The sequence below is a fragment of the Ctenopharyngodon idella genome, chromosome 17 (genome assembly GCF_019924925.1).
Source record: "Ctenopharyngodon idella isolate HZGC_01 chromosome 17, HZGC01, whole genome shotgun sequence".
Lineage (NCBI taxonomy): Eukaryota > Metazoa > Chordata > Actinopteri > Cypriniformes > Xenocyprididae > Ctenopharyngodon > Ctenopharyngodon idella.
Window position 1 is genome coordinate 24,867,739 of NC_067236.1, and position 21,776 is coordinate 24,889,514.

Below are 21,776 nucleotides of genomic sequence, written 5' to 3' on the forward strand. Positions count from 1 at the left end.
CAATCAGTTAGAAAAGTCATTTCACATCTTTCATCAAGTCAATTTCAGGTATCTTTTATGTCCATAGCACAAATGGTGTTGGAAGAGTTATACACCAAAATGTAATACTTTGAAGGGGTCTGACCATACAGTCAGATGACTGAATTTAGGTTATTTTCAACCCTAAATATGAGCAGTAGTAATAGTTATGATTGCCTAGCAATCACCATCATTCAATTTATTAGTGAATCACAGGAGACTCTCCAAGCAGGAGTAAATGAAGTGACATTGACATTACAGTGGCAACGACTTCAGAGACCTGCTTCTACATCTGCAGTCAATGCTGAGAATATTTGCAAATATGATTTTACATCAATTTGCTCCTTGAAATTTTATGTCAGGGGAATACAACTGGCTTATGTGTAATCAGCAAGAACCTGCAAGAACCTTTACATACATGTATGTGCACAATCTCTCCTGTAAATCAGCTCTCACTTTGACTGAAATTAAATCATGTGGAAGTGTTTGTTTAAAACTGAAACAAATCTCTGATAACCTTCTTATGATAACCTGTGTCATTCAGTAATATGCAGTACAAATACATATTTTAAAAGTATAAAACAATAGACGGTGTCACATTTCTCTGTTCGATTTTATTTCCACAGCTAAAGCAGAGCTGGAGCTCCAGGAAAAACAGCTCACTGACACGCAGAGGATGTAAGTTAATTGTGCCAAGTGTCTTGTTCACTTATTACTGTGTCATATTGGTTGTCTCCCCTGTGTGTGTGTAGCTCTCTTTTTCTAACCCCCCCCCCAATTTACTGAGATTGATTGACAGTTAGTATATTGTCTCCTTTAAAAAGGTTCCAATTTTCAATACCTTGGCTCTTGGACTGGAAAAAAAAGAGCAAATATTTCATGTCAATTAATTTTAAAGGTCTTTGTGTTCATTGTCTGAATATTGCCGTTTCTTCCAAGTACTAGACTTATGCATACCAAAAGATTGCTGTGGGCGAAAAGAAATTACACTTGTCGTTATTTATGTAAGAGCATTATTTTTATAAGCTAAAATTTCACATTTCACATGCTTGAAGTAAGCCGATCAATTTCACAATTCCTCAGTGTAAACTTTCTAATCTTATTTTGTAATATTTTGTTCATAGTGTCATACTTTTCTTTGAATGCTTTCCAGTTTTCTGGAGCTGAGCATGTTTTTCTCGGTCAAGCCTAAGGCAGGAGAGAAAGAGGTTTCACCGAACACATTCTTCACAGTGTGGCACGAGTTTTCGTCAGATTTTAAGGAGCTGTGGAAGAGAGAGAATAAATACCTACTGAAGGAGCGGTGAGGTTGTCTCTGTTATCGTTGTGTTTGCTTAATTTCTTCACTCATATACAGTATATTGAATTTCATTGGTATATTTTTTAGGTTGAAAGCTGCAGAAGAGACTTTCAGACAAGCACGAGAGAAGGCTACCTACAACGTAAAACCTAAACATGCATCAGGAATAGTAAGTCTTTCAAACTCCCTCAATTCACATTACCAGCAATGAATAACACACAATAAATTCAAACTGCAACCATGATGTTACTCTGTTTCTTCTCTCACTCAGAAAGCCAAGCTGGGACAGAAGATGTGAACTTTTGCTGTACCGAATCCCACAAAACTCATTGTTTCCTCTGTTATTGAATTATTTCTTCTTCCTCTTCTGCTTTTTTTTTTTTTTTACTGTACAGTTACTTCAGCATAATTAACCATGAGACAATTGAAAGGCTTTGCATTATTTTAGTACATGAACATGGTCAGAATTTTGTCATTTCTGTAGTTTCACATAAAACAATCAAAACTTAAGCTATAAAATGAAACAAATGCTTACAAAAGCACTTGATGAATATTTAGTAGAATCAACAATCAAACCCACACAGAATATGATAGTGCTGAAAGATCTGTTGTACCATGTGTATTTAAATATCGTAAAATATGTACTTCATTCATATTTGTTGGAGAAAGCCACAATATTTGGAGACAAGAGCAGATAAATAGCAGATTTCATGTAGGTTGACCAATGAAGAAATCTGGCTTTGAATAATGTTTATGCTGACCTTGTTGCCACTGACATTTAAGAAAATCGATTCTTCGATAACTGAATTCATAAAGAAATGGCCAGATATGATGTTAGACTCTGACCTGTGTACAGTCATAAAGAGTGTGTCTTAGGAGAAGAAACTAACCTTTTCTTTAAATGGATACTGGATAATATTCTGCGTCCATTGTTTCCTCTACTTGTGTTCATCTACTTCAACCTATGAAATTTACACAGCAGAATGATTTGTTGTGAATTTCTCTGTTACAGCTGAACTGTGAGGTGTTTAATGAACAGTTGTTGAAAACATATGCAAATATTATGACTTAATGTCATTCTTTATTTTGTGTGTACAGCTGTTGTCAGTAGTTCACTGTGTGCAATAACCTTTAAGATTTACCAAAATGTATTTTCAATTAAAGCTGACAGCTTTGTATTCACGTGTGATCATTTCTTTATTTATGTATGTGTTACATGGTTAAGAAATGAACTGGAGCAGCTGCCATATGAATAATGTGCATGCCATTTCCTAATTTGTAGAAGACAATTACAAACAACACAGAGGCAGATAAAAAAAATACTGAAAAGCAAAAGTCGTATTGTAATGTGAAATAATATATTTATTTTTTTAGAAGATGTTCATTATATATTTTACATATATATATATATATATATATATATATATATATATATTCATAGATTTTCTATTGTTGATTTGTCATAAATCCCTTTATCTACACATTTTTGCTATTTTGTTAAATATTGTCATTAATGAGAACATGTCTGTTAGACTTTAAGGTAAAGATTTAACATTACCAATCTCAGTTTATGTTGTGCACATTTTGAATAATCATAACAACGGTAAGGCTCAAACTCTCTACAGGTTTGATCAAAGTCTGCATCATTTCCATAGGATGCAGCAAAGCCAATGGCAGCATCAAGTCAAAATATAGTTTATCCACCACTGACTGCCTGCTTATTCAAAATATAGCGAACCCCCCTCCAATTTCGTGTCGATAAGGTCCACAGTCACCCAGCATCCTTTCATGTTTTCTCCTGTCCTTCATTAGCGCCGGTACATACAACAGCTGGGCAGGTAAGACAAGATGAAGATATATGGTGGTCAAACAGTTTCCACTGTTCTCAAGTATCAAGACTAATAGAGTGCAACAGTGCCTACACATTATTTCAGTGGCCCTGAAATGGGGTTTCAGAAGTATTTTTCCCATTGGGATTTTAAAATAATCTTTGTTAAAGACTTGTAAGCATGAACCAAACCAACATATGAAGTAAATCACATTACAAACTTGATTTGAAGCAAAAAAAAAAAATGTGGCAAGCAGCACGGGGCCGAGAGCCGTGGGAATGCAGCGAGGCTGGTGGCACAAGTGTTAATAGCCGCGTTTCCACTGTCGGGCCTAAAGCGGGTGTGCTAGTGCGTGCCAGGGCCAGTCGTGTTTCCACTGTCACTTCCGGGGCTTGATCGTGCCTCGTCGGGGCTTCTTCGGGGCCAACGGCCAGGGTTTGAATATCTTGGTCCAAAACGGGCCAGCTCGGGCTTGAGGGAATGGTTACGAACAAAGGCGGAGTTTATCTGTGTGTGGAGACGGAGGCACCATGGATGATTACATGTAGGTTACCAGCTAACATCAGCATTAAAGACTTTTAAAATAATTTTAGCTCAAAACTCACTTTCAGACAGCAGCAAGTGTTTGAAATAACTTATGTTTGTGATCCGATGTGGATTCTGATCACCAAGGCTATGTGCGCTATTACCATAGTAAACATGGTAAATACGACGGCTTGAAGAAATCAGACAAATCATATACATAGGCTATCACAATCATGTATTTATTTTATCTGTCAGCACATCTCGTCTCAATGGACTGTCTGATATCCATATTTAGCTCTGCATATTTCATAAAATAAAGCAACTCCAGTTTTTCGGGATTCCTCTGCTTCTCAGACTGAAAATATAACTGTTGGGACTGTCACTAGAGAGAGTGCTAAAGCTCCTCAGGTCGTATTTTTGGTGGAAAATTTGTAGAAATTATCATTCTTTGTAAATGTGATGTAAACATACTGTCCTATGACTACAAATAAACATAAACAGACGTGACTGAATTAGTACGTGTGTCCTCTTTTTTTTTTGTGAAATAACAGTAAATACCACTTTATTTCTGTGACTAATGTTTAATCTTGACACAAATGAATTTATTATGATTAATTTATTTGGTAAAACATCGATGCTTGGGTTTTCAAATCTTTAAGTAAACAACAAAATGCCAACAAACGCCTGCTTTTATCATGTTCACTTTAGGATCTCGCTAGTTTGATTTCTTTCTGATTATTTTTCTGATAAAACTTCCATTTGTTTGAGAAATGACGGGTTTGTGTGACGTTGTTCCAGAGAGGCGTGTTACGGGCAGGTTTTAGTGAAGCGCTGCGGAGCTTCTGGCCCGATGGTGGAAATGCAGCATGATTTTGGGCTCGGTGCTACAAGTCCGGGGCTATTAGCCTAGCCTGGTCCGCTGAAAGCCTTGACTCGCACTGGCCCGACAGTAGAAAAGCGGCTAATGAGTGTCACCTGCGCGCCACACCAGTCCCACGGAGGAGGTCTGGAAGGATAAAAAGAGGGGAGATGACAGTGAAGGACAAAAGAGGACCAGGCCTGGGCCATTTATGTTGTGTTTTTTTTTTTTTTATTATATTTATATGTGGCAGTTGTCCATGTGGGGCTGCCACATTACTTTTGTTTTGTGTTTGTTTATTTTGATATTTAAGTTGTTTAAACGTTCACTGATTCCCGCCTCCTTCCCTGAACATCTAACCTTGCTACAATTATGTATATAGAAAGAATGTATTTTACGTTGGAATAGCCTACACAAATATTTAAGTAGTTTGAGAATGTAGGGAGATTATCATTTTGGCATGGTTTGTTTATTTTGATCCTTAGATTGGTGGAATGTTTTTGCAGAATCATGGGTAATGTAGTTTTTCATCAGGAATTACACTGTTAAACATGATTATTTAAAAAATAAGTTGAAATAATGCCGACTGATGGCTTCAACAGAAGCATATACCATCAATTAACATCAGTTTGCCTTTAAAGGCTTAGAAAGTATGAAAATCAATTCCCCTATGGAAAAAAATAAATAGGATTTTTACTTCTGAAACCCAACTGTTGCACTCTATGGAGAATCAGAATTGCTGAGGTAAAGCAGGAGAACGCTGGGATACAGACGCTCCATGTTATGATAAAGAAAACTTTCAAGAGGTCAAAGGTCAAACCTTGTTAATTTAACACAAGAATGTTATTTACTGTTTCAGTCTTGTATGTAATTGAACTCTCAGCTTCTTTATATCTGTCTGAAAAGAAGAAAAATCCAGCTATGTTTCCATTGCTGTGCTGCTCGGCAGCTATTAAGCATTCCCGTTTAGCGTAATGCGGTATAGTCCAGACATAATGAAGGTGGCCAGTCTTCTGATTAGCTGTTGTCTTTGGCACGTTTCACACATTGATTGTTGGGCGGCCCCAGTTTTTCCAAAAGGAACACCCTAAATCATTGTTTCGTATGTGTGCCTTCTCAGTACGCAGCATTGACATTAACAGACACACATTTGCACTGCTTGATCCGTTGCACTTTCCGTTGCCGGTATGGCGGCTGCAGCCCAGGGCAGTGAAGCCGTACAGTAACTGTGGTTATCCGGCTTGGCCGGCAGAACGCACAGGACTGGAATGAAGTGTGGTGGTCTGGCGTGGATGTTTTTCGACTTCGATGTGAGGTTTGAGACGTCAGGTGGCGTGGGATGTAGAAAGAGTTACACTGGCCGTAGCAGAACCGGTTGATGACAGTTCGGCTCAGACAGCCCTCCAAGCTCACCGTCTGACGTAATGGCTGTGTTTTGCACCAGTCGGTCTTCAGGTACTTCCTCTCAGTGACTACCAGGGCCTCGCGACTCGACGACAGCATGTCGTGTTTACCCTTCTGTCGTTGTGTTGATGTGTGCTGGGGCAATGATGCTAGTGCGTGGGATGGTGATGACAAATCATTGCCTTTTAGCTTGTAAGGGGAGGGGATGGAACCTTGAGGGCGTGGCTTCTTGGTCTCCGTGGATACAAAAAGGGTCCATGCCAAAATGGCAGGTATTGCCAGCTTCCAGAACATCCTGAGGAAAGATTCAAAATAGGAAGAAACTTTAGTGCCTCTTTTACGGAATCAAATGTATACAGTACATTGTCAAATGAATGATTAGTCAATAGTTATATACTGATATAATGTTAATTGTAAACTGTACGTGTTTGATTCACTAAGAAAGAACCTACTCACTATCATTTACTCAGAAATCAGACAACACTGGTTAATTTGTATGATTTAAATTAACTTAGCACATAAAACATAAATAGAAGGCCAATAAATAATCAGTACTTTGGCTATTACTAAGAAATATGACACTTTCAATTAAAGGGATAGTTCACCCAAAAATGAAAATTACCCCATGATTTACTCACCCTCAAGCAAAGACTTTCTTCTTTCAGAAGAATTCGATCGAGTTATATTAAATAATTTCCTGGCTCTTCCAAGCTTTATAATGGCAGTAAATAGAGGCCAAAAAAGTGCAACCATCCATCATAAAACATAAACACAGCTCCGGGGGGTTAATAAAGGCCTTCTGAAGCGAAGTGATGCATTTGTGTAAGAAAAATTCAAATATATTTATATTTTTATAATATTTTATAAATATTTTATAATATATTTTATAACATATTTATATTTTAGATTATATTTATATATAAAGTTTTAAAATAACTGGTTTCCAGCAGACAGCTGTATGCACGTCGACTTACGCCAAAAGAGTAAACCCTTATGCGATGTAGGAGTAGTGTAAGCTTTGACGCCTCTCACTGTTCAAACAAATAGGGCTGGGCAACAAACTCAAGCTCCTCTTCTCTTATATCGAAATCCTCCGACATTTCTCTTTAAAAATTCTCATTTTAGACTTCTAATTCGTGACCGGTGTTTTGTTTTGCTCTCTCCTCTGCACTTGCACCTTCAATACGTCATGCGTCAGGCCTTTCACTCTTTTGCCATAAATTAATGCGTACGGTTGTGTGCCGGAAGCTAGTTATTTTAGTTTTTAAAGTTTAAAATATGGATATTTTTCTTACACAAATGCATCGCTTTGCTTCAGAAGGCATTTATTAACCCCCCAGACTCATGTGGTTATTTTTTATAAGAGATGGTTGCACTTTTTTGGGGCTTCAAAATCTCATCCTCTATTTACTGCCCTTATAAAGATTTGAACTCCAATTGTATTCATCTGAAAGAAGAAAGTCATATACACCTAGGATGGCTTGAGGGTGAAATCATCATGGAGTAATTTTCCTTTTTGGGTGAACTAACCCTTTAACCCACTTATGTGACATAAGACTCAAAGTATAATAATCTCCCCAAAAACATGATCATTCGCCACTATGGTAACCCCCAAAAATTCTATTATCAAAATCTGTCCAAAGCACACATAACATAACATAAACACATATAAACACATTTCTGTCATGACAACTCTTTGCATGGTAATGGATATGGCAATGGTATTCGGTCTTGGCGGAATAGATCTGCTATGCTGCTGCTGCTGTTGATTATTGCGGCTGCTGCAGAACAAGTACAGAGACTTGTTCCTGCCAATACATACACAGACATTGCTGTGAGCATGTAAGACATGCCGCTGCTGCACATACAACATACATGAAATAAACCCCGTAGCAGATCTATACAGGTGGAGCCGGGGAAGGAGGAGGGTTCTGAAAGCACGCTGCAGACTGCTAACAGCAAACAATGTCAAATATTTGAATGACTGAGCAGCAAACTCATTGGCCGCTGATACCACAGCAACCAATCAGCTGCACTATTTGGATAATGATGTGATCGCTACCAAATGAGTTAAGGACCTATCAGACAGCGCCATCTAGAGTTTCATGCCAGAACTTTGTATATCTCTATTTACTTACAGTGCCCTCCACAAATATTGGCACCCTTAGTAAATATGATCAAAGGCGGCTGTAAAAATAAATCTGCATTGTTTATCCTTTTGAACTTTCATTAAAAAAATTCACAAAATTCTAACCTTTCATCGAAGTAAAACAATTGAAAGTGGGGGGAAATTTTCTCCAATACATGTTGGCCACAGTTATTGGCACCCCTAGAAATTCTTATGTGTAAAATATCTCTGAAGTATATTCCCATTCATATTTACATTTATTTAGCACACCAGGGTGATCATGAACATGAAATTGTACAGCCATGACTTCCTGTTCCACAGGAGTATAAACATGAGGAAACACAAAGGCTCAATTCCCTTAATCATTCATCACAATGATTAAAACGAATATAGTTCTGATGTGCAGCAAAAGATTGTTTAGCTTCACAAAATAGAAAATGGCTACAAGAAAATAGCTAATGCATTGAAAATCCCCATTTCCACCGTCAGGGCAATAATAAAGAAGTTACAATCAACTAAAGATGTTACAAATCTGCCACCAGATGGGTTTGGTGCACAAATGGGGTAAAAAAGTACCCCATGCCCACGGTTAAATATACTGCTGGATCTTTAATGTTGTGGACCTATTTTTCTGCTGGAGGTCCTGGACATCTTGTTCATGGCATCATCAAATACTAACAGATAAAAATCAAAACCTGACCGCTTCTGCTAGAAATCTTATAATGGGCCGTGGTTGGATCTTCCATCAATGATCCAAAACAAACATCAGAATCAACAAAAAAATGTGTCACTGAGCACAAAATGAAGCTTCTGCCATGACCATCCCAGTCCCCTGACCTGAACCCTAAAGAAAATGAGTGGAGTGAACTGAAGAGAAGAAGCACCAACATGGATCTGGGAATCTGAAGGGTCTATAGAGATTCTGCATGAAGAAATGGTCTCTGATCTCTTGTCAGGTGTTCTCCAAACTCATCAGGCATTATAGGTGAAGACGCAGAATTGTTATCTTGGCAAACGGACGTTGCAATAATTAGGTGCCAATAATTGTGGTCAACGTGAACTAGAGAAAAACATTTATTTCATAATGAGTTTTTGCCCCCATTTTCAATTGTTTTACTTAAATGAAAGGTTAGAATTTTGTTAATTTTTTAATGAAAGATCAAAAGAATAAACAATGCAGATTTATTTTCACAGCCACCTTTGCTCATATTTACCAAGGGTGCCAATATTTGTGGAGGGCACTGTATTTTGCTCTAAAGACACATTAAGTAACATTTAACTGACCAAAATTAGTCGCTAAGCTTGCTGGGAAATGGGAATCCTCCTGCCCAAATCCAGTCTCACCATTTCATACTCTAAAAAGAACTGACTCTTAAGAGTCATTCATTTGGGAGTCAAACAACTCTGTTCACGCTGTATGCTTTTGATTCGCTAATAAGAATCTGCTCATAAGAGTCATTTCTGCAGGAATCAGACTGCACCAATCAGCATGTTTTGGAATAGCAGTGTTGCAGCGTAACTGAGGTAGTGCAGGAAACCCGTAAAAAGTGAAGTAGTGTGAGTATACAGACACTACAACGCTTGTGATATGACGTTAGACTAAATTTAAGATATAATAAATAATAATAAATACAAAAAGTAAAAATATACAATCTACTCCACTTTACTGCAAAAAAAAAAATTATTAAGTCAAGTCATGGCTTATCGATCTTCTATTGGTCACACATCTTCACGTGACACAAATTCAAAGGTCAGAGTTAACCAATATCAAACTTCTTGACATGAGCTTGCATTTCTGGTCTCCAGGATTCGCATGCATATGAATGGAAGTTAATGGCTATTATTCCATGGCGCTTTAGATAAAGCACCTTTGCACCTTTAGATAAAGGGGTTTAAGTGATTAATAATCAGTATCTAACCTGATGAAAAAATATTTATTCATTGTTATCCACATTATATTTCATTTGCAGCAGCATTGTGAACTTTTATAAAGATAAGTTTGGTCATTAACTTTTAAAACACAAAACACGACTGGCAGATCAACATACGACTACATTTCTCTCTAAAGCGGTGGGAAATTAAATTAAACTGAATGTGGAGGATGTAACAAGATGATTGACAGGGCAGTTTAAATGGTGACAGGATGCACATAACCAAGAGACATTAAAGATGCAAAGTTGTATGTCCCAAAGCTTGCCTACTCTTCTGCTACACACTCAAAGGTACTTTTTCTTCACAAAAACAGTACATACTTTTAGGGCATAGTATAAGTAGGTGAATTGGAATGAGTATACGACACGGCAATGATTATTATGAGTTATTAGCATGGTATATATTTATGGTCTTATCATGATATATCCATACAACCATTGTGATAACATGGTACTTTCTGCTATCTGTAGTTAAATCAACCAGCGAGTGCAGTTTTACAGCAGTTCGTCTATTCTTAAAAAGCAGAGTGGTTCTTATGTAATGCTGATAAAGTTAAACTCTATCTATCATGGCGCCCTCTGTCAGTTTTGCTTTAGATAACCCTCTGATAACCTCTGACATTTCAGATACTTTACAACCACTGGCATTGTTTCATTCATGCTCTCTCCCTTCTCATGGCCAGCATCCTCTTTCATCTTGTCTGCTGGGTAGATTGGGAATAAAGCACAGTTGTATTTCATATATTTAAAAGATGGTGTCTTTCACTAGATTTGTTTTTATGTCCCAAAGGCTTTGTTAGGGGATATGGATGTTTTTCAGGACAGACCAATCAGAAGAGCTCACAGAAAATCTGGAGCTAAACAACACCAGAAAGTTACATAAAGAACTATTACATCCTTTTCACATGATTAAAAAAAAGTTAAGCAACATTCAAGTCAAGAAAATGTGTGAATCTTTCTCCAAAAGGTAGAAAACATACATGCAAAGACATAACGCAATCCTGCTCAGTCAGATTTATCTTTAAACATTAACTTTCTTCAAAAACGTATCAAAAAGAGGTTCTTTTGAATCGATTTAAGGAATTAAAAAATTAAAATTTATCATTTACTCACCCTTGTGTCATTCCAAATGTGTATGACTTTCTTTTCTCCAAAAAGGACTGAAGCTTTTTAGAATTAAAAAAATGATTCAAAGCACCGTATTCTGAAGTCTTCTGAAGCCAAAATATAGCTTTGTGTGATAAGCAGACTGAATTTTAAGTTGTTATTTACTGAAAATTGACATTCATTTGCATATTCATGACAGTTCGAGAGCGGGATGTCTAAATCATGAACAAATGGTTCTTTTGTGTGTGTGTGTGTGTGTGTGTGTGTGTGTGTGTGTGTGTTTGAATCATTAATATGGTTCACCAAACCAGTCTGAGTGTTTCATTCACAAATGGAACTGATCTGATTCTCAAGTTCAAGTTTGAATAAAATTTCAGTCCATTCCTCACAAAAAGCTATCATGACTTCAGGAGACATCAAATATAGCACACAAGTCATATAGACCACTTTCATGAAGTTTAATGGAGCTTTTGCTTCTTTTTAAAACTTGAAAAGCTCCTTTTTAAACCTTTTTAAAGTGTCAGTGCCCATTCATTGTAACTGCAAAAAGAGCGACCAGCACAGTCTTCAGAATTTCTTTTTTTGAAACAACATGAGGATGAGCATGGATTAATTTTTATATTTTGGTTGAACTGTCCCTTTAAGCTCCATAAATCTGCGTTACTGGCGAGAATTGGCTACTTCTGAGGCTACAGTTAACTGTGACTCACACGGCGGCAGAATGGAATGGATTAATCATCCGTATCTCCCTCCGTCAGTGTCGCTGGCAGCCATTAATGCTGTTTACTTTTACACCAGTCTCAGAATGCTCATGCAAATAAACAGGGCCGCCCATCAAAAGGGAACGCTACAGAAGCCATGAGGTTACGAGGAAGTGGCCTTTATGTCTCTGCTGAGGCAGGGTTAAATAATGAGGGCTTTGCTTATGCCGGTGGTGAGATATGCAGGGGACATGTAAACAGTGGGGAGAGCACCATGTGAACGTTATTAGATCAGGATGTGGAAAGTTTAGCAGTCTTGGGTTTCTCTCCTTCAGATGACCACAGGCTGACTAGAGGGTTTAGTTTACTGGTAGCTTAAGATTATGTGTGAAGAAACAGGGAATGCTGGGATGTGACAGTGACTCAGAGGGATGTGACATATATACACAAACATCACCGAGCTCACTTGTCCATACCTGAAACTGATTTCAGATCTTTGGAAGAGAAAGTGAAACACACACACACACACACACACACATAGATGTACACAGACAGAGGGGCCATAAATCTCCCCTGAGAAAAATTGTGGTTTGGAGATAATGACAGTGTCTAGTTGGAACATATGCAAGAAAATAAACACATAACCTTCAATCTCTCTCCCATCTGTCTGTGTATGTGAGAAAGTCAACGACAGATCATCCACACTGTAAAAATTGTGTGGATTTACAGCATAAACGTATGCAGTTGCTGTGCATTAACTGTCATTCTTATTCTTGTATTTCTACACTTTATAATAATTGAACTGTATACTTTGACTTCACAGTGATATAGCAGGTACCTTTTGTTTATTTGTTTATTATAATAGTATGATAGCCACAGTAATGTCCTGGGATTTACCAGCATACACTGGGGCATGAATAAATCATGCAGTTAATTTTCTGAACTTAAAATTATGTGGCAACTGTGAACGCTTTAAATAAAAAATAATAATACAAAAAAATTGTTTAGGTTCAATAGCTAACACAAAATAATAATAAAAAATACTTTTACAGCATTTATTAATCATGGTCAATGTTAATTTCCACATATGCTAAAACATTTTTAGCATTTCAAGTTAATGTGTTTTGAACAAATGAACACAAGTTAGACTAAAACTGTTTGTGATTTACATATCATACTGAACGTTTACCAGAGATAACCACTCAGCTCATGTGCTCAATAGTTTATAAAATATTATTATCATCAGAATTAAGAGTCAATCACATCAATAAGCAGAAAATTAATTAAGGAAATTAATTACTAGTAAATAAGGTGCCAGGAAAAAAATCAAATAATACTGTGCTACAATAACTTTTTACAGTATTTTGTTGAAAATGGCCTAGCCATTTACCCATCCATTCTCCAAACCGTTTAATCTCTGTAGGATCATGGGAGGGCTGGAGCTTGAAGCCAGCATCTCGAGCCACAGGAAGTGGACAGATGGCCAGTCCATCACAGGGCTCACACACAGACACATTCACAATAATGATGGGAAGTTCGGATCATTTTACTGACTCGGATCTTTGAGTCTCGTTCAGCAAAATGAACAGTCATTTAGTCGAGTCATTTAGTTCATTTTGTTCACTTCAGCAGAATATAATTGAAATGTTACATGTTAATATCCAAATTCCCCAACACATCAACTTGTGCAAATGTTGATCATATTTAGAATAGGGAAAAAAAACTATAATGCAGCCAAGGCCAAATTATGAGAAACAGAAATTAATTCATTGCTTAGCTGGGACTTGAGGCTATGCAGTCTGTTAGTTCACCTCACCTCCTGATCCGAATCATTCATTCTTTTGTCACGTCACATCCCTATAGGCTGAAGCAGTCTGTACCGGAAACCGAAATTATTAGCTCACCTCTCGAGTCTTCGGGTCTGAGTCGTTCGTTCCTCACGAGTTATGGAAAGAACCATCTCATGATGCCGAAGTGAACAAAATGAACTAAAAATTTGAGACCAGAAATGCATCACGTAACTGTAAAGAAATGCATCACGTAACTGTAAAAGTTAATCATTTCTGTTCCTTGTACAGAACCTATGGGATGTTGCACATGCGTGGTCAACACAAAATGAACAAATTACTCTCTGACAACTCATGGTTTCCGAGTCATATTAATGATTCGTTCAAAATGAACTCATCACTAACTCACAATCACACAACCACCAATTTAGCATCTCCAGTTCACCTATGCTGCAGGTCTTTTGATTGTAGGGGAAACCAGAGCATCCAGAGGAAAGCCACACAGACATGGGGAAAACATGCAAACTCCTGGCTCAGCTGGGATTCAAACCTGGGGCCTTCTTGCTGTGGAGGTGACAGTGCTTCCCTCTAAGCCACAAATGGCCTAGCCATTACTGTTAAATCTTGAAAAATCCTGGCAATGTTTAGCATTTCACAATGCTCATGGAATAAAATTTTCATATTGTACATGACAATGGGAAAAAAATGAAGAAATATATAATTTGACTGTTTAGATACATTAAGCCTCTTTCTCATTTCCTGTGTTTTACCCTAAAACTGATATTTTACACTGAAACTTTCTTACAAATCCTGTTTCCACAGCTGCTAAAAACAGTTTCAGACAAATAGCTTATGTAAGAGAAGCAGCGTAGCGTAAAACAACCAAACCGCAAGTACCAGCATCTCTCATTGAGCAGAAGCCAGCATGCACTCCGACACAGCCAGTGATACCAGCATTTGACCAACCACTGTCAAAACCCACAGCGAGCCTTCCCTCACACTTCCACATCTCCAACCCAAAACAACAGTTACACGAAGCCACATTGTCAAACCATGAAGCTCTTTCTCTATCTCACACCCATACACACATTAAACATCATCGCACACATAAACACTAACTGGCGCCACAAAATTATGAATTTGACAGGAGTTATCATCACAGCAATTATGTACCTCCCTCTGCCACAAGAAAATCTCTTTACAACATATTTATGCAATTTACACACGCACGCTGAAGTGTGTTTCCAAAAATAATGATTGCATTTGAACAAATTTCCCCAAACAGGTCCCCATCAAACAGAACAATGTTTTGATTGTCTCGAGGTGTTCACACTTTTGAGGGGACTTAACCTACATGGGGCTCATGTGCCATATTAAAGTGATAGTTCACCCAAAAATGAAAATTCTGTCATCATTTACTCACCATCAAGTTGTTCTAAACCTGTATGAATTTCTTTCTTTCTTTCCAAACAGTTGAAGGGCACCACTGACTACCATAGTATGGAGAAGAAAAAAAAAATACAATGGAAGTCAATGGAGACTATCGACTGTTTGGTTACCAACATTCTTCAAAATATCTTCTTTTGTGTTAAGCAGAAGAAAGAAAATCATACAGGTTTGGAAATCGGAACAACTTGAGGGTGAGTAAATGATGACAGAATTTTCATTTTCGTTTAAGCTAGGATAGAAGAATGTATTTTAATGAAGAAAAAAAAAACACTTCAGCTTGAAATTAGCATTACACACAGTTCTGAAAAAAGAAAATCTTAATGTCAAATTCATTTCTTCAAATCCAGCCCCCATGCCATCACACAAAAAGATGGAAAGTCGTATGTGCAGAAGGTATAATTTCTGATTAAAGAAACATTTTCATGCAATTTAAACATCAAGACTACACCTGCCCTAAAGTCATGTCTAAAACCATTAATGCTCAGATTTGTTCCAGAGACATCTTTAATTTGAATAATTTCATTTTAACATACTGTACAAATGTCTGCGATTTTAAATGTATGTTTTCTGTAAATGACAACTTTAGTGACCGGTGGGCACATATCTCTATATAGAAACTAGACAATTGAGATAATACGAGGTTTCGCCCACCAATCACTAAAGTTGCGAGGTGCATTCCTGAGTAAACACCTTGAAATGGCAACATGAATTAAACTCCACCACATGACAAGCTGTCAAAAGGTGCTTCTAATATTATTTCCAATTTCGGCTGTTTTGAAAACATCTATATGTAGTCACCCCAGAAATATTTACAGACGAGCGGGTGGTGGATGTGGGGGGGAATCATATAATACGAGAGAGAGAGAGAGAGAGAGAGAGAGAGAGAGAGAGAGAGAGAGAGAGAGAGAGAGAGATGTTTTTATACTACAGGAGTTTTAGGCCGATTTGTGCCTTTATGATTTTCCCCTCCCGAGAATCGGAGAAAAAAATCTTGTCGAGGACCTCGATCGGCTCCGATGTTCGGCGCAGATTATCTGGTAATGTGAGGCGTTCACAGATCTGCTGTCACACAAATCAGGGCTGCCCCGATCATATCAAACATGTTTGATATTTAGGATTTTAAATCGGGAAGATTACGTCAGTTCTTTAACAACAGCCAATGAGAGAAGTGAATGAGAGCACTTTTGAAATTGCGACCGTGAAACCAGCTGCTGTATGGGTCCGTTGGACAGTGGAGATGGCGGAACGGTGCGTTGAAGTGTTGCAACAACACAACTCCTTGAATAACGCATCTGCAAAAACATGACACAACCATACGGACAAAGAGAAAAGCTGAGGAGAAATCGCTATGGTTTTGAACATACCGGGTGAGTGTAGAAAGCTGCTAGCAAATGTAAACATACCTGTTCGTGTCAGTGACGAATATATTTACATCCGCTTCCCAATGAAATCACGTGAGGTGCTCTTCTGGGTATGATAATCTTAATAATATCCTATAGTGTGTGCTACAAATTTCAAATCTTGTAGTGTGCGCATGTTTGAGATTTGTGAGAATAAAATCTGTGAAGATTCTCCTTATGTGTGTGCTGCAATCAGATTTCATATTCGGTTAGGATTTGAAAACTCCTGTAGTGTGAGCCAGGCTTAAAAGATGGTAAATTTTGGAGCGGCTAGCAATAGCATGCTAATTTTGAAAGCATTAGATCCCACCCTCCCTTCAGAGAGCTCTCCAAAGCCAGGCCTCCTCTAAAACACATGAACGTGCAGGATGCGCACAGCCAGAGTCGATTCAGCAAAGCGTCATAAGAGATGCCGTTTAATTACCTCATATCTCAAAGCACATAACATTACAATAATAAAGAGCGTAAACAACTTATAGAGCCCTTACTTGTACCACCTGACTGCTGCAGTTTCATTTCAACGTTGATAGTGTTGACACAGAAACGCACAAATCCGAGTCTGAGGACATGACCAGCTCCGGGTAGAACGTCACAGGTTGCCATATCTAAATTACGGTTATGACATGTCGTGAAAGCAGCATAAACTTGTTGCTTTTGTTCAGGAGGAACTGTTAAAGGTGGCCTACTGTTTGTTTGGTACGCTTTGGAATGCTCAGATGACGTGATGTCTGCACGAGCAGGGTGCACGGAGGTATGGAAATACATATGCTGACGGGCAGGTAGGACATCATATCATTGCATTTCGGACCGAATGCACTGATTAGACGAACATTTTTTGGTCCTGAGACTTCCACAGATGACATTTTTTTTAATATTTAGGCCACTTCTACTATTGATTGCTATGAGGATGTGAAGAGAGTTTCAACCAGAATAACAAAAAGTGTTTATTAAAAAAAAACTGCCTACCCTACCTTTAAAGGGTTAGTTCTCCCAAAAATGAAAATTCTGTCATTAATTACTCACCCGCATGTCGTTCCACACCCGTAAGACCTTCGTTCATCATGCGAACACAAATTAAGATATTTTTCATAAAATCCGATAGCTCAGTGAGGCCTGCATTGACAGCAAGACAATGAACACTTTGAATAACAAACTGCCAAGGTCACGCCCCCAGTGGTGAACCATTGAAATTTCATAACACTTATCACGTAACGAAGCCTCATTTACTGAAATCATGTGACTTTGGCGCTCTGAATCCCTGATTCGAAACAAAAGATTCACAAAGCTTCATGAAGCAGGGTTTTGAAATCGCCCATCACTAGATAGTCATAAAGTGTTTTTTTGTTTTTTTGGCGCACAAAAAGTATTCTCGTTGCTTCATAACATTAAGGTTGAACCACTGTAATCACACGAACTGTTTTAAATTTGTTTTTAGTGCCTTTCTGGCCATTTGAAAGTGTTAATTGTTTTGTTGGCAATGCAGGCCTCACTGAGCCATCAGATTTTATGAAAAATATCTTAATTTGTGTTCCGAAGATGAACAAAGGTCTTACGGGTGTGAAACGACATGAGGGTGAGTAATTAATGACACAATTTTCATTTTTGGGTGAACTAACCCTTTAATTGTCTTGTACAAAGACGTTCCACACCACAACAATAGAACATAAAGTGCTAAACACAAGAACATGAATGTCACCTGTTAAATTACTGTGTACCAAATTACTGTGTAAATAAAAGTATAAGTAATACAATAAGGTTTCTAAACTCCAAATTAATCTATCCAGATTAGAGTTCAGCTATAGCCAAGCTAAGGGTACAGTATGAAGTGCTTCAATGGTGTGATTTGTCACCATGTGGTAAATGGGTATCTAGATCAGTGAGAGTAGATGGAATATCTGTGGTTTAGGACTGTTGGGTCAGGCTCATGTTACAATACATAGCTGAGGTTTAAAGTGTGGTTGAGCAGTTCAACCATATCAATGACTGAATTCTCTGATGGCTGTCATCACATAATGCTTTGAGTCTGACTTCAGCTCCCTCAAACACACACACAACACACAGTCAAGTGTATTTCCCATTCACATCTACTGCTGTTAATGTATGATAATTACAATTACAACAAACAAATCCTAACCTCCCCTGATATTAACCAAAGGTTAAAACCTTATCTAAATCCTAACTGTACTCTAGCCCTCAAGGCACACACATTGCCATCATTTTTTATAGTATTGATTTATCAAGGATTGGTGGGGAATTAGAAGGTCACTGGGAAACTCAAAGGCTGTCAGGCTCAAATCCGCTTTGTTTAATGCGCTCTGAGGGGCAGTCACCACTTTGAACTGAGTTGCGGCTGATCCTTTTCCATGGACTTCTTTTATAATGCCAATTATGCATTTCAGTCGCAAACACACATGCATGAGCAGGACTGAAGCCAATACTGTCACACAACCTCACACGCTCTCTCTCATGCACATGTCCCCATCAATAAACATTCACTGTCAGACTCGCTTTCTCAACCCCTGCTCTCAATAGCAGTTCTTCAAAAGTGAACAGTATCAGTTTCATTATATTATGGTTGGATGACCTGCATCATGAAGAACTACATACAAAAGTGTCAATACAAAATAATACAACATCAGTAGTTGATTTAGACTAGGAATTGGTTCTAAAAGCGCCAGGTTTTTTAGGATTGTTACAGTAGCAGAACCCTCTTATTTTCTAATTAGAACTCTTAATGCTTTTAAGGTTCTATGAAGAACTATAAAATCCAGCATAAAATGGTTTCTTACACTCTTAAAAAGTTTCTTTATTGGAATCAAATCCACATTTAACATGCACAAAAGGCAAAAGGTTCTTTATAGTGGAAAAAGTTTCTTCAGATTACTAAAATTCACACTAAGAAAAAAATGTTTTTTTTTTTGTTTTTTTTTTTTTGAAGACTGTTTACTGAAAGGTTCATTGTGGATCCCAGAATGGTTCTTGGCTGCGAAAATGCCATTTCGCAGCCAAGAACCATTCTGGGATCCACATTTTTGCGAAAACTCACATTTGAAAACTATTTTTAAAAATGTAGATTTTATTTGAAATAGAACTAATAAAATCATTAAAGAATCTCCTTTTTAGACTGTACCTGGAGTCCAGAGTCACGTTTTACTGCTGTGATTCCCGAACAGGTCACTCAGCGGTCAAAGGTCAAGCAGCAGGTCAGAGATCGGTCAAGGCTCAGAGCTCCAGATGTAGAGAATCAGTGTGGATATCCATCAGAAGTACAGAACGTTTCTCGAAGTGTTCCTGAAATTCGTGCCGTGTGCGTCTCCACCGTTTGAGTCCAGCTCTACAGAGGCCAAACTGAAGCGGTCACGCTTTATGGCTCATAGTTCACCAGTTTCACTCATTTATGTGGCATCCAGCTCGCATTCTGTTTCTCTGAGTCCTTCCCGGTGAGTCTTTGAATCATCTTCTCCCTGATTTACTGTCACATCCCAGTGGCTCTCCAAAGAGAAGTGTGTGAGTGTGAAGAGAGCAGAAAGAAAATCATCAGTTGCTCACAAGTTACAGAATAATTCATCTACACCTCTCTCTCTCTCTCTCTCTCTCTCTCTCTTTCGGTCTAGCACTCTCTGATACCTCCCCCAGAAGTCCACTGTTAATCAACCAGTCCTGAAAACATATTGTCTCTCTCTCTTCAGTTTCTCTGCCTCTCTCGCTCCCTGAACTGCAGTTTGCATCCCTAGTTTAACCCCGTCCCTCTCGACTGCTGCAGTCAACATGCTCACAGTTGCAGTTTTACAGTGAGAAATCTCTGTAAATACAGAAAATACATCAATAAACCAATAAGTTTGATCCAGATGATCATTTTTATATATATATTTATATTGGTTCAATCAAAAAAGTGTGGGCTCGGTTTCTGGAACATTTTGGAAATTTTCACTGTGGCTTTGAGGTCCCGCCTGAAGGTTTTTCTCAAGTGTCTTTCCAAATGCAAAATGGTTTTATAAACAAGTTTTGACAACACATCAAGGCAAGACAAAGCAGATGTGTTATGTGGCCTAAAAAAGACAAAAGCTTTCAGACGCAAAATCGTTAATCATTCACTCTACAGTTTATCATTTTTAAGTTGAAATGTGTGTACCCATAAATCTTGGCTTGGGATGTTATACAGTACTGACTGTTCTCCTTTTGTTTTCTTTGCTTATTCTGTCATTCGTTCTCCCATTCTGTTGTTTGTGTGGTTTTAAACTCATCTCTATTTGACCACAATAAGAATAACATCCCTCTTTTGTTCCCTTTATTTTTCTCTCAAACACACACACACACACACACACACACACACACACACACACACACACACACACACACACACACAAATTCCAGATAACTAATGCGAAAAACATATGAAAACACCCAAAAACACATTTTACACAATGATCAGACACACATATACACTCATGTTTTGGTTGAAACTAAAGAAGCTAAAGTACTCAGATGTCATGGTAAATTCCTCATTGTATTGATAGCAGCAATCTAGATTGTTCTGCTCAGAGCTGACTGTTAGTGTTGGATCGGTTAGTTTGGACCTCAAGATTTAGTGCTGTTCTCACCAAACTGACCAAATAATCAAATACAAACAGTAACTCAAAGACTCTTCAAGAAAATGACCTGGTGGATGGAGTCATTGCCCTCTAGTGGTTAAAAAAGTAACAGCAATAAGCAAATTATGCATGTGGGCAGCTGACAATGAGCAAGCACTTATTTTTCCAGCATTAAGATTGGATTAATTAGATTGTGATTTTTTTTTTCTTTAAAAAAAAGTTAATTAAAAAAAGTTAACTGAAAATGTAATGTAGTATATGAAGTCATGCAAACTGCAAGTATGATAATTAAATTTAAAATTGATTTATATGCAGATCAAAGTAGCTAAAATGCAAATTATCAGAATTACCATAAGCTAAAAAAGGGAAAAAAGTATAAGACTTTCAATTTGATGTTACGGTGTTATTTTACAATTGAATTGTAAAAATATTCATATTATTTAATATAATAATAATTCTAATTACTACCTTGCTCCATAACCGATATTAGTGCTGCACGATATTGGAAAAAACCGACATTGCAATATTTTGTTTTTCTGCAATATATATATTGTGAAATTTCACCAAATGACATTCTAGAATGATTGGGGTGATTTTGTAGGTGAGTGAATCTCCATAGAAAATAAACAAATTACAAGCATAGATAAATACAATAAAACAGATACAAATGACATAAACAGTACTTTATGTTTTTCAGGTAAGTCTAACAGTATTCAGTTACAGAAATTGAATAATCAAATGCAAAA

The 21,776-nt window shown here is 37.6% G+C and overlaps 2 protein-coding genes across 5 annotated transcripts in view; one reads left to right on the forward strand and one right to left on the reverse strand.

The window, feature by feature from the left end:
* Positions 1-2,496, forward strand: part of fmn2a (formin 2a) — a 54,664-nt gene extending 52,168 nt beyond the window's left edge. For 3 of the 4 annotated variants that reach the window (XM_051866853.1, XM_051866856.1, XM_051866857.1), the window contains 4 exons: positions 645-696; positions 1,172-1,321; positions 1,406-1,487; positions 1,590-2,496. In XM_051866853.1, coding sequence (XP_051722813.1) covers positions 645-696; positions 1,172-1,321; positions 1,406-1,487; positions 1,590-1,616 — 311 coding nt within the window. In that variant the 3' untranslated portion in view covers positions 1,617-2,496. Of the gene's footprint in view, positions 1-644; positions 697-957; positions 1,322-1,405; positions 1,488-1,589 lie in introns of those variants that run through there. The other variant, XM_051866854.1, reaches the window with a different exon arrangement.
* A 125-nt stretch (positions 2,497-2,621) lies between these two features.
* On the reverse strand, positions 2,622-21,563 carry grem2a (gremlin 2, DAN family BMP antagonist a). The gene is made up of 2 exons (XM_051866863.1): positions 19,569-21,563; positions 2,622-6,230 (listed from the first exon to the last, which is right to left on the reverse strand). The coding sequence occupies exon 2, from the start codon at positions 6,227-6,229 to the stop codon at positions 5,648-5,650; it is 582 nt and encodes a 193-aa protein (XP_051722823.1). The 5' UTR covers position 6,230; positions 19,569-21,563; the 3' UTR covers positions 2,622-5,647.
* Positions 21,564-21,776: the final 213 nt, after the last annotated feature.

What these genes read in the sequence shown, in the direction of transcription:
- grem2a (XM_051866863.1), bottom strand. Translation starts at nt 6,229, where the DNA reads ATGTTCTGGAAGCTGGCAATACCTGCCATTTTGGCATGGACCCTTTTT.